The sequence below is a fragment of the Ascidiella aspersa genome, chromosome 5 (assembly GCF_963924565.1).
Source record: "Ascidiella aspersa chromosome 5, kaAscAspe10.2, whole genome shotgun sequence".
NCBI classification, from domain to species: domain Eukaryota; kingdom Metazoa; phylum Chordata; class Ascidiacea; order Phlebobranchia; family Ascidiidae; genus Ascidiella; species Ascidiella aspersa.
The window spans coordinates 3977504-3991106 of NC_139451.1; the positions used below are offsets into that span (position 1 = coordinate 3977504).

The following is a 13603-nucleotide window of genomic DNA, read 5'->3' on the forward strand; positions in this document are numbered from 1 at the left end:
GTTTTATATGCTGTACTGAAAACTGCAATATGTGTTGTGCAAGCTCTAAGGATTTATTAATGACAAGATAACTGAAAACGTTTTGTACAAGAAAGATAAGCTACGTAACTTGATGTTGCAACTAAACGTTTTTATAAACAGGGCTGTGGAGTCGGAGTCGGACTCGAGACTCTGGACTCAACAAAGTCGTTTTATTTTGCTAGAGTAACAACATGTTAAACTGTCATAGTGCAGCGTCCGACGTGCGCATGCGCAGTGCTAAATTTCGACACTGCTAAGCCGAATGTAATTTGTAAAAGTGTTATGAACAGTAATTTGTGAAAGTGCAATAAACTGTAATTTGTAAAAGTGTTATACAAAATGGTGGAATATGTCGCCAAACAATCGTTAAGCTTAAATTGATGACAAGAGAATTAAAAATGTTCTGTATCTACACTTTTTACCACCACCCTTTTACTTTTTTGCCAATAATCTAGCAATGTGTGTTCATTAAATACGTAAATAAAGAGGTTTAAGGGTAATTTGCTCTATTTTAGTTAGGTGAAATATCGTTTAGGAAACTGGTAATCTTCACAATGCTAACTCGTTCTGTATGGCCTTAGATATTAGTGAAAATTCAATGATTTAAACCACTTTGCTGTCCGGATCAGTCGCCTCTTCCTATAAAAATACCCTGAAAAAAGTGATCATTACTTCAAGCTGTCAAATGACTTCAAAGCTAACTGGTTCCGTTTAATATAATTTTTTAGTCATTGAATACATAATCATTACTTCAGGGTAAGGACGAATTCACGATTTTGGTCGCCTTGTATATATACGATTCGGTCAACAAAAAAGTTAAATAAGTCCAATCTAAACCAAGTTGGTGTGGTGATCCGTTTACCTACGTTTTTATACTGTCATTTTTTGTGTGGTAAAATGTCTTTTGTAAAAAATATTGGCGATTTTAAAAACAAAATTTCGGCGATTTTCTCCAGGTTCTGGAGTCGATCGGACTTGGGTGATGTCGGGTCACGGCGAGGAGCTCCCCTTTGTCTTCGGAGCCCCCCTGCTTCGTCGGGGACATCCCCTGTTTCCCTACAACTTTACCCAGAATGACAAGATGATTGCGACAGCTGTGATGACTTACTGGACAAACTTCGCAAGAAATGGGTGAGAAATTGGAAAGAGAAATGAAATACCAAAGGAGGTTGCCGAATCTTAACTAATTCAAAAAGAAGTAATCTGTCTGATCAAAATGCCATAATATAACATAATTTTATTTCACCACTACATAGACTCGTTTGACTGGCAACTTGTTTAAATTGTTAACTTTGAATGCTAATGTCAATATTATTCATGATATCTCACTGTAGATTAATTTGTTCGTCAATATAGCATTCAACGTCGCTTAGACCTTTCAATAAAGAGCGCATAGCGCGAACATAAGTAGCTCCCGAGTTAACCATCCCGAATGGCATTTTGAGAAATCTGTTCGTTCCGCAGTGCGTAACGAAATATGATATAGTTACATTCTCTGGCATTACAATCTGTTACACTTTATCCAAGCCAAAAATCTGACTAATATACTAATTAAACTACAACAGCTAAGATCAAATTTTATTCACTACGCATTCTTACCGAAATTTTAAACATAAATTTCCCACACATTCTAAAATTGTATTAGCAAATCCGCTTTGTTCCTCAACCAAATTTGTTTCGCCAAATAATTCTTCTGGTCTTTACAAAGATACAAAGCAGTTTCAAACCAGTGATTTAGAAATGACTTAAGTCCCATTAAAATGGTCGAAATTGAACAAAGAGATATTCGAAAGGTTCAAAATGCTACCTACTTCTGTATGGACTTTGATATTCTTACTACGTCTAACTACAACCTCCAGCCATTATCTTAAAATTCATTCGGAACGTTCAAAATACTGCCAACACTTCTGTATGGTCTTTGAAATCTTACTACCCAATAAAGTCGTTTGTAGAATAACCCTTGTCCAAGTCAAATATTTGCAAAAAAAATACAAGTCATAGTCAACGATTAATGTTCCGGAACTTCAGCATTCAACTGCATATTTCAGCCCTTATTGGGGAGTCAGAATGCTTACTAAATAAATGAAGTTGAAAATCGACTGCGGCACACGTTGAAACAATTGCTCAAGTCTTAGAAAATCACATATATGGAAAAATCGCATATTTCGCTCTACTGGACCCAGGGCTGTAAAGTCGGAGTCGGACTCGGAATCAGGACTCGGGTAAGACCAAGATTGAACAGGTCCCACATCCGACGTGCGCATGCGCAGTATCAAATTGTGAAACTGATTTTGCCGCCAACTGTAACTGTAAATTGCAAAGGAATAGCATTTGGTGGATATTTTTCAACCATGTCTTGTGAGTGGATAACTTATATGACACTCTTACGAGTGGATTGCTGAATATTTACCTTAAATTAGTTACATAACTGGGTGAAATACGGGCTGTGAAGTCTGAGCACGACTATGAACTCACAAAAATCGCACATTTAGCCGGAGTCGGACTGGGGTTATTTTTAACCGACTTTGCAGCCCTTACTAGAGCACGCGATTGTATTCCATCTAAAATAGATTATCTTTAAAACCGATAACAGGCTCTGGACCGAAATTTGTAAAAGCTAAAAACCGTAATACTAATAAATGCTATTTCAGTATCAAAAAACTTGAGTGTTCCTCAATATATATGGTCGCGACTCAAATTTAGATGTCTTATTAATTCTTTTTTGGCCATTCTTCCTGTTGCACACCATTCATTATGAAATAACTTTTTAATTCCCATTCAAGTCGTTTGTAAAATAACTCATGGCCAATTCAAGTCTTAAAAAATCGCAAAAAATTACAAGTCAGGCTCGAGTCAAGTCATAATTAAAGAAAGTCAACTCCAAGTCAAGTCATTATTTAATCCAGGGGTTCTTAAACTGGGGTCCGCACACTAGTTTTAGGGGGTCCGCGGAGGCCTACTTGAAATATTAGTGTATACAAAAAAGTAATCCTTTTTTTAAAGAAAACATCTTGATTAAAATTAAAACGGTTTTGCACTGAATTCTATTTAGACTCCATTTCACTTTCACATTTTTCGGACCGAAATTAGCAGATTTATGAAGTCTGTTTGTGTTGTGACGTCAATTTGTGACGTCATTTTGGAATTTTTTTGCCGACCGTGGTCCACGCAAGACAAAAAAAATTTTAGGGGTCCGCGGTAAAAAAAGTTTAAGAACCCCTGATTTAATCTAACAATAAAAAACTATCGCAGTAGGCGACCCAACCAAATCAAATTTTTGGTCGAGACTATTTGGTTGACAAACACTGGCTTAAGGGCTTAGCGCAGTGGTTCTCAACCTTTTTCTTTCGTGGCCCACTTACGTTGCAAAAAAATTCTGTGGCCCAATAAATTTCTATGAAGGAAAAAAAATGTAAAATAGGTTTAGAACAAAACAGAGCTGAACATATTTCAAAACAGATTATGTATTCAACCGTGCATTAGTGAGATACTGGCGGCTGAATAATAAATGTACATTCATTTTCATTTCCTCCCCAAGCCATTATTCCTGTAAATTTAAATATAGTGACACAAATAACACTAAATATAGCTTTTTTAAATTGGTCTGTGGCCCATCTCAAGTGTTCTTATGGCCCACTGGTTGAGAACCGCTGGCTTAGCGTAATATAAGTGCTGTAATCTTTATACGATCGTTCATGTCAAAACTTGGCGAGGATATAATTAATTTCACGCAATACCCTTGGGTCAATGATATTTTCGCTATATAAGCATTAAACTGGAGATACCGCTGATATTGATTGGCTGTCTCCATTCAGCATCGATACGATTTTGCGAAAATATGCCCGAAGTCTATATTTAGGCCCCGTGTTCAACAAAAGCAACGATTTAATGTATTTTTGGCGCCTGTTCAAAGACCGGTTGTCACACAAGAATGCTTTCGGATCGTTTGACGAATAGCGAGTTTTGGTTGATGGAAAATTCAGGCATGAGTCCTTGTTAAAAATAAATCAGTCACTCTATTGCTTTCTCTTGTGTCCAGTTAGGTCATGTAACTCAAGTCTATAAGTCAAGTCTTTTTGATTAAATGACAAGTCAGTTTCAAGTTAAGTGCTTGTCATAAAAATTAAACGGTGAATTATTAAAATTGTTAAACTCGTCCATTTATGAGCTACAACTTTACTTAAAATAACAAAGCAAATTGTTTTGTGTGCAAAATTTGAGATTAATATCACAAATTTAATAACAAATATTTGATAAAAACACTTTATTTTAACATATGTTATTTGACTTAAGTCCAATTTAAGTCATCTGTATAAAAGACTTGAATCAAGTAAAGTAATTTGGGTTAAAAAACTTTAGTCATGTCAAGCTATTTGACACAATGACTTAAGTCCAAGTTATTTGTTCAAAAAGGTCAAAAGGCTCAAGTCAAGTAGAGTTATTTGAAAACAGTGACTTAAATGCACTTCAAGTCATTGCAACACTCGTCACGTGATTTTCAACTTATATTTTTTATTTTTGTTTTACCAGCGATACAATGGTGAATTTTTATATAATTTTTTTCAAAAATTTAGTTATCCTAACTTTTTGCACATAAAACAATGTACTTGCCATATTATGCTTTGATGTTTTTTTTTTACTTTAGCTGTGATTATTGCTTGACTTGGGCAATTGATGATTTGAACCGGGACTTGACTTGACTGAGACTTGGAGTGTTGTTTTTAAAAAGGCTTGACTTGAATTTACTTATTTTGCAAATGACTTGACGTGTTGTCATTTTAAAAAGACTTGACTTTAATTAAAGTTATTTTACAAATGTCTTGTATTAAATTAAAGTTGTTTTGCAAATGACTTGACTGAGACTTGGACTGTTGTTTTTAAAAAAGGCTTGACTTGAATTTAAATTATTTTGCAAATGACTTGACTGAGACTTAAGTCATTTCAAAATGACTTATTTACAACACTGTGTTACAAAACGTGGTATTACGACTTACCAAATTGTTTTTTTTTTCAGCGACCCGATGGTGGGTGACAAGCAGGAGGCACAGTTTCTAGTCGGCATCGTCAAGAACCCCTTCGAGAACATTCAGTGGCCTCGCTACGATACTTACGAGAAACAGCACCTCAAGATCGCCACCAAGCCGCAGATAAAAAGCCACTACCGCGCCCAGAAGGTGGCGCTGTGGAAGTCCTTTCTTCCTCGCTTGACTGGGGTAAGGTTAACGGACTCTAGATTGTACTCAATTAAAAAATTGTTCTTCCAGCAAATATATTGTGAAAGAAGTTGGAATTTCGAGGTAAAAATGTTCGGTCGAAAAACCCCGTGTTAAAAAAATGAAAAAAACAAATATTAAAAAATGACTGTTAACTAATCTTAAGAATATACTAAAAGATTGTCCGCCATTTTAATTTATTAATACATATTTTTCCGTAAACACATTTTTTTTTAAATATTCAGGTGAAGCAAAGTTTGTATAACGGTTAAATCTGGTTTAAAAAATAAAAACGAATAAAAACAATTATAGCTTGAAATAACATAATTTGAACTAATATTCAACTCCAGGTTTAAAATATTCGAAAAAAATTACAATGCCTGAAAATTACCGAATTCTTCAAAACCAAAATTTAAACTAGAAATTGAACTAGACATACATTTAATTATTGTTTACAATCAGTTTAATTTAATCGCAATTTGTTCTTATAAGAATGTGAATTTTATGTGCTAATTTTTATATGATTTAGCTCGTTTACAGATTGTAAAAATTACCTAAAAGTTGTTCGGACCAAAGGATGTTAATTAAAATTCCGGGATACTAATTTAAATTTTCGAGAGACTAAAAATGGCGTTGTACAAAGTAGCATTTATGTAAAACTCGAATTAGATTACAACCAGAATTAGAGCACACAGCCAGTTTACAAATTACTAAAATTAGATATAGTCGCATTTTGCTCTAATTCATTGAATTGGACAACTAGAATTATCTAGTTATGCAAGTCTGATTGTATTTGCCGCTATGTTGGCCAAATATTTTTCAGTGTTGTGTTGCTGCTTTGTACAGGCGTTCTGCGATTTCGACTGCCAAGTTACGAAGAGCGTGGTGCGTTCACCAGTTCAAACTCCATTCGGAAGTAGAACACCGGCTCTCCGTCCTGTTACAACTACTTGGCGTCCCAACAAGTAACCATCATGCTTATTTGTCATTTTTGCCAGCGATAAGGTGGTTTTGAAACCTGTACACAAAATGCTACTTGCGTTTGCTTCCGTGTGATGTCACAATGAACAACATTCTTCCATAATTTTCACGTGGCGTCTTTAGTGGGTGTTTAATGTTTACATCTTACAAACGATGTAAGAAATAAGATATTTATTCTCGACTCAATAATGTACATTTTTAGGGTGAGCTATAGGTTTCTTTGGAGATTATTCAAGGATGTCGTTATACTTAATGTATAAGGGTAATATAAATCTTGTAAAATTGTGCAGTATTACAATTTTGGTGTAAGTGCTTTACCGGTTTATGGCTTATTTAAATTGGTATAGGTAATGGGTGCACAACATATTTGGTGAGGGTGTGTAACATAAGTATTTACAAGCCTGATTTCTATTTTCTATTTTTTTTGCGCATATCCATAAAAAATACCCGTCCAACGGTAGAAGACTTTCTAGTTTAAGAATAAAGTTGAAGCTGGGTATCACGAAAAACAACAAGATCTTTCAGTACAAAACAACAATAAACGGGACACGACCCCCCCCCCCCCCTCCCCCCGAAAAATAGAAAAAACACTTTTCCAAACAACACTGATTCTGTTTATCTCCCGTGGCGGCGTGCTGAACAATAATTTAGTGTTTTCTTCTTGGTGTAGGCAATTTTGGTCTTTTTTCTTGGTATAGGCAATAATGTTTTGTTTTTTATGTAGGCAATTTTGGTCTTTTTTCCTAGGTATAGTCAATTTTGGTATTTTTTGGTATAGTCTTTTTTTCCTGGTATAGGCAATTCTGTTGTTTTTATTCTTGGTATAGGTAATTTTGGTCTTTTTTGGTATGATCAATTTTGGTCCTTTATTTAGTTGTAAGTAAGTTTCGCAGCTTACAAAACTTTAAATTCCGACAATCATTTTGTTTCAGTAAAAGCCTCAGCATCATGAACAACGGCGCCGCGAAGACCACTCCATCACCAGACGGAGGTGCCCTTTCCCTACAGCTAAGCATTACATTGGCTGTGGGTTTTGTCTTACTTTTCGTCAACATTATCGCCTTCGCCGTGGTTTCTTATCACAAGGAGAGAGACAAGTTTCGTATTGAGGTGCACGTTTGTGGTCAATGTTGCTATAAAGCTGTTATTATCAATCTTTTTTTTCAAATCACAGGACAATAACTACTTTTAAGTGTCTAATCTTCAATGTTGTTTTGACTTAAGTCAATGACATTAAATTGCGTGTTTTTGTGAAATCAGCTCCCACAAATTGATTTGTTAAAAGCATGACTTTTGTTTTTGCAGACCAGTAAAACACGTTTATCAATTTTATTAATTTGAAGTTTAAATTGCTCTCATAATTACTTGACAAGCCTAGACTTGTTATGTTTTTAAATGACTTGTTTATAACACTGCTAATCGTACAAACATATTGGTGTGTAAAAGCACAAACATTAAAAGTCATATAAAACTAGTTGTCTGACTCTACAGTTTGTTTCTCCAAACTTGTACTTATAATCAAGTTCCAGTTTTAAGAAATGTTTATAATTTTTTTTATAAATAAATCAAAGCAATAACAGAAAAACACACTTAAAATAAACAAGTCAATTGAAACAATTATCTACCAAAACATAGATATCAAAGACATATGGCCTCTTCTGTAAACACCTCATAGTTTTACTTCAAAGTCGCAACTAGGTTGTTTATAATTTCCTTATCGGTTTCCTTCTTAAACAGCCACAAATTGTCTTCAAACTCTTACTTAAAATACACGTATTACAAGTCACATAAAAACAACTGTTAATAAATTTGTCCATTCTTTTCAGAAACTCCAATCGGAGCTGAAGGCGTACAGACAGCACGCTTGGGAGCATAAAGGCGCTAAGTACATTCCCAGCGCACAAACAACATTGGAGTCCTGCCCAGAAGGCACTCCCCTCAACGAGCCTCAATTATCTCCAAGCTCAGCAGTTACATTCGCAAAGAGCAACGGACAGCCTCCTCGGCTATCTACAACCAATCAACAGCCAGCTGTTGTAGAACTTGAACAAACTGCAAGCGAAAACCGTAAGAAACGGCCGGTGAATGGCTTCACAGCTAGCACTTTGCCTCCGCCGCCTTACGGGCATGATCTCCAGTCAATTCCAGAGCCCGAAGCTGTGCATAGCAAGTCGCAGTTTTGCTCGCTTACAACAGGTAGAGCTCCGCGTAGCTCGGCTGCTTTCGGTGAGGGTTCAAGTGCTGGTTCGTTAGGCGACGTTGCCTTCATTTCAAACCACAGCGATGGAACTTGGGCGCAGCGCAGCGATTTAAGGGGATTAGACCACGGACAAACCTTGCCTCTGCCATCTAAACAATGCCAGACCAGGAGCCTACGCCCGGCGCAGTTGTACGACCCGCATAGTACAAGGTTGTCAGATAGAGTACGCTGCCATTCAGCACTTGGTGAATGCTATTCTCGAGGCGATGGGCGACGTCTGGATGTGTCCTACGATTCGAGCGACACAGACCCAACACAACCTCTCTTTCCACGATCAAAGTCATCCCGGTGTGATGGGAACATCGGTAATTCTTCCAGAAGAGGTAACGCCTCATCTGCTTTAAATCTCTCCAGCGGATACCAGCACGATCCACAGGCCTTTATGTCCACCATCCCCAACTACTCCGGGATTGACGAACGCAGCCCGCTCACTACGTCATCTGCACTACCGCATACGTCATACGCGGAACCTGGAATACGTTCGGTTACCACCAAACTGTAGTTCCCTAGTTCTTCTGTTTTGTTTCCCTATGTTTGTACATTTCGCGTTTTATTTGGCTTCAGCTGCTGAGCAGCTAAAACGTGCGCCCTTGTAAAAATAAAAGAAGAGTCTTGCCTTTTTTATCCTCGTTAGACAAGACTGCAGACCTGGAGTGAGTGCTGCGATACGAAAGTGCAAGTTGTGTTTGGGTTACGCTAAAAGGCATTTATAAATAGGGACATATTTAAAGCACTGGTAGCCACTTCTTAAAATTATTTATGGCCGACGCTTTGTTATTTTTGAGCAATTTACCGACACTTTTATAAAATGTATTATTTAATGGTATAGCATTGGAAGTATAGGTTGCGATCGCAATACATAGATTGCATAATCCACCTTTGTGAATACCAATGGTGGATTGATCGGTGTTCAGGATTGGATGATCCGAGATTACTTTATGAAAACTACCCATATAAAGTTGAAGCAAGCGGGTTAATTACAAGTCTCACTAGTGTATTTTGCCCAATGAATCAATCTCACTATTACTTCAAGGTAGATACTGCATTCACATAGAATTGTTCATCTTCTGCTTCGTATTAAGCCTTAGCTCAGAAAACAACCACTCGGCCTTTCAGCAGCAACCATTCTGTTTATTAACTGGACAAGAATGGTTATATTGATATAAGCTTTCGCATATATAAGTTGAAGGTTTGCATGAAAGAGAAAAAGCGACACGAGAAAGCGGAAATGATTTATAACCCAAAGCCTTTTTGGCAGCGGAACTGTTACAGTAACTTGTTCATACAGGTGAAATACTTTTATCTATAACGGAAAATGTGTCACGCTATAACATTATTCGTGTGTGAAACAGCCAAATGCTTTGTTCTCAGAATGACAGCGAGTGTTTGGTAAAGGCGTGAAAAAGTAGCAATATTTTTAATTATACATTTTGTAAAGAGCACCACAACTCAAATAAACGTCTTAAATACTCAATAAAACATCTTAAATGACCGCTGTTGCTACAAAGTAATATCGAAAAGTAGTTAAAATACGCAGCTTGTAAAGTTTAGCAAGATGGGTACCTTGCTTCCTTAAATTAATTCGCCCATTAAAAGCAAAGGTAAAAGACAAATAAATTTGACAGATTCCAATTTGGAAACATATTTAGGAACAACAATGTCACGTTTTTTCTCCAAAAATTAATTTGGGTATTTCCCGATGTTAAGTTGTTACGTTGGAAATTAAAGGAGGTGGCAAAATGGTCCATTGTTGACATTTGTAGTAAAACGGCAACGGCCAAAATGTTTAATTTACAAGTTGTTGTCGGCAATTTGGTTTCCATAATTGAAAAATATTTATACTAATGCCAATCAAACTAAAGTAATAGATTCAAAAGTTATTATAATTGGCACCTTTCAAAAAGTTCCGTTCAAGGTTTGTTTTCGATTTATTTCAAATTTGCGACTTTTATCCTTAAAAGTTAAACGTTATATCCCCACAACTTTTAAGATTTGTTATTTTGTTTTCATTTCATTAGAAAGTGTTATTATTTTATATTTTCTGTAACAAATACTGAAGACAACTGGTTACCTTTCAGTATGAAGATTCCCCGTACAGTAATTTAGGCCTGTGTGTAGTTTTCCTTTCATTTCCTTGCAAAAAATTACTAGCTTTGAAGATTGCAACTGGAGAAAGAAGAAACCAGCAGGTTAGTGATTATTACAATTTAGGAGTGTGTGGTTTTATAAATTGATATACGGTGCACAAACGAGGGGTTTATATTTTTACATTGTAAGGCTAAATGCAGGATGAAAGCTTATTAGGAATTATGATGCTACTGGTCAATCTTTTTAGTTAAATATCTAGTACTCTTCACAAAATAAAAAATAGAAATCAGATTTAAAAATGCAACAAGTGGAAAATTTGAACCAGCGAAACAAAATTAAACAAAATTTTAACGGGGATAATAACAAATTAAAAGATTCTAGAAATACTAAAATTTGATAAAAGTTAATAAAATTAAAATAAAACATGCCAATTTAAGTAATCTATGATAACCATAAAACCTAAAAGCTTGTTTTTCTGTCTAGTGTCATGTAGTGCAAGCCTGCGTTTCATGGCAGAAAACTAAAACGAGCTCTGTCCACTGTAGATTGTGTATTTTTATTTATATTTTATTACAGTATATTATTTCAAATTTAAAGTAGGTATTTTGGCGCTGGTTTAAAATCTTACCACAATAAATCGTATGTGGGTTAGCATTTGGGTTGGTGTAGGTTGGGCGATATTATTATATATTAGTTTGCCACTCTCACTTAACACTAACTGACAAATATTGTGCTTGGTGGTAGTACGATGAATGTGGGAGATGTCCACTATACCTTGGATTTCCATACTTGTAGAGTTTTTAAGCCAGATCATAAAAAAATTATTTTGTCAAAATTGTTTAAGGGGTAAAAAAGTTGGGGTAATTTGTACTCGGCCACTTATGAAATTCATTGATTTTCAACTATGTAAACTTCAACATCTTGTAACTTTGTGATGGATTGAAGTTTGTATTTGAAACCAAGTTTATTAAAAGATAATTACTTACAGTCTTATTCGTTAAATTTTTATGACATTTAAGACTGAAGGTCAGAGGTCATGTAGAGGTTAAACATTTGTATTTTTTTAAATCAGTGAAATGGAACCAAGTTTAGAAGCAAAATATCTCAAAAATATTGACTTAAAAATTTATTTTTTTGTGTAAGGTGTCTATGGAGAGCTTTTGATGTTAATGTTTGAAATTATGCTGTAATAAGCTGTGACTAAAGTTTTGCCCATTTGATTGGCAAGGGTCGGCAACCTTTTTTACACAATGGCCAGTTAGGAAAAGTAATGCTTACAGGAGGGCCGCACATCAAATAAACACTAATTCATATTTTCAGCTTTTACTAGAAAAAAATAATGATCTACTAGGCTGCAACTAAGACGTTTTGTCAGTGCTGTCTACTTGCGGATTCGGAAACAACTTTTCCTACAATTCCAATGATGCCTTTCTCGTACGGATCGGCTTAGTACAATTTAATTAACAGACTTAATTCAAAACCAGCTGTTAAACATAACATCTCAGTTAATATGCGTGGCAAAAGTCTTTTACACCTTGACCTTTTTAGAAAAGTGTAATTGTTGCAAAAGAATTCTTTATCATAACAACGTGACACAAGTAAAACTTTATGAATGAAGATTGTTTTTGTAATAGACGCTTCCCATTCGAGTTCAACTGCATTAGTGTAGCGGTGTAGCCTAAGCCCAAAATCATAAAAAAGTTTAGCATATTTGAATTTTTCGTCCGGGCATTTACATTGCTATAACTTATTTGGGTGAGAGTGCTATGCACTTATTTTCCAATTTATTAAAGTAGATATGGTTGTAAAAAATAAACTGAATTAAGTATGGTTTCTCTTAGTTTTAGGCGAATTTGTCTGGGCCACGCATCACAAGCATCTAAAATACAACCAGGATTAACATTAAGTTATTTTTTCATTTTAAAATTTTTTTTTTTGTTCATAGAATATTCAACATGATTTGTTGGTGCACTATTTGCTTGGTCATTCACCTTACTTTTCAGCAATGCAAATTCTTCATCTTTTTTGTTATAAACATTGGTGAATTTGAATAATTGGTAATATCTGCAGTGTCCCTATATCTCTAATTTTGTTTAAAAAACATACTGCTCGACGCTAATTTACACTCGGTTTAGTCACTTTGGAAGTTGGACTTTGCGAACTTAAATTGCTTTCGGGCGACGGGAAATGACAAATTCTTCATCGAATTTCAAGCTTGGCGGTTTGTCTGACGCGATAATGCCTTCATTGTGGCATTGACTGTGACACAACAATCGAACATGAGAGCATAAATATCAGAGGCAGCGGCGAAAATTGTCATTTCGAATTGGGTTTTGGAGTGGAATGAATAAGTAGATATAGAAATTTGTGAACCACCGCCAGCAGATCTGGCCAGCCAAGCAATATAAATCCAAGGCCAGCCATGCAATAAATAATATAATCCGACCCATGGCCCATCTACAACAAAACTTTTTTTGGCAAAATAAAGCCAGATTTTTTTTTATTTCAGAGAAATTTTTTGACTACATTACTCTAGTAAAACATCCTCTTGTATCCCTTCTCTTACCAGCTTATCCAAACAATGATATTTAAAAATTCCTTAAAAAGGAATCACACTTGGTATTATGTGTATTCGAGATCTTCTTCTTTGGCATGTGGCCCTCAAAAACATTTTCTTTTTCTTAAAACAAATAATTGCCCCACACCTGGTCTATAAGGGCTGAAGGTTGTAGTTAGACGCACAATAAATATCAAAGCCCATTCCAAAGTAGCTACCATTTTGATGTTTGAAATGAATAGAGAGATATTCAAAGCATTCAAAAATCACACCTACTTCTGTATGGTTTTTGATATTTTTATTTTTTACTGCCCCCATATACAGTTTATAAATTCCTATATGGATTGAAACTAACATGCTTTTTATTAAATGTTGCTTTACAATGTAAAACGTTGCTGTCTCGTTTGTTCGCTGACATTTTTCTAGATCATAATATATAACTAAATACTCGAATAATTGAAATTTAAAACTAAAATGTTTTTA

At 35.3% G+C, this 13603-nt stretch overlaps 1 protein-coding gene across 1 annotated transcript in view; it reads left to right on the plus strand.

The window, feature by feature from the left end:
- The window catches only part of LOC146141525 (neuroligin-4, Y-linked-like), a 38064-nt gene extending 29087 nt beyond the window's left edge, over positions 1-8977 (plus strand). Inside the window, exons 9-13 of the mRNA XM_083390166.1 lie at positions 978-1152; positions 5036-5234; positions 6081-6199; positions 7148-7325; positions 8042-8977. Of these exons, the coding sequence (XP_083246292.1) occupies positions 978-1152; positions 5036-5234; positions 6081-6199; positions 7148-7325; positions 8042-8977 (1607 nt within the window). The remainder of the gene's footprint in view (positions 1-977; positions 1153-5035; positions 5235-6080; positions 6200-7147; positions 7326-8041) is intronic.
- The last annotated feature ends 4626 nt before the right edge of the window (positions 8978-13603 follow it).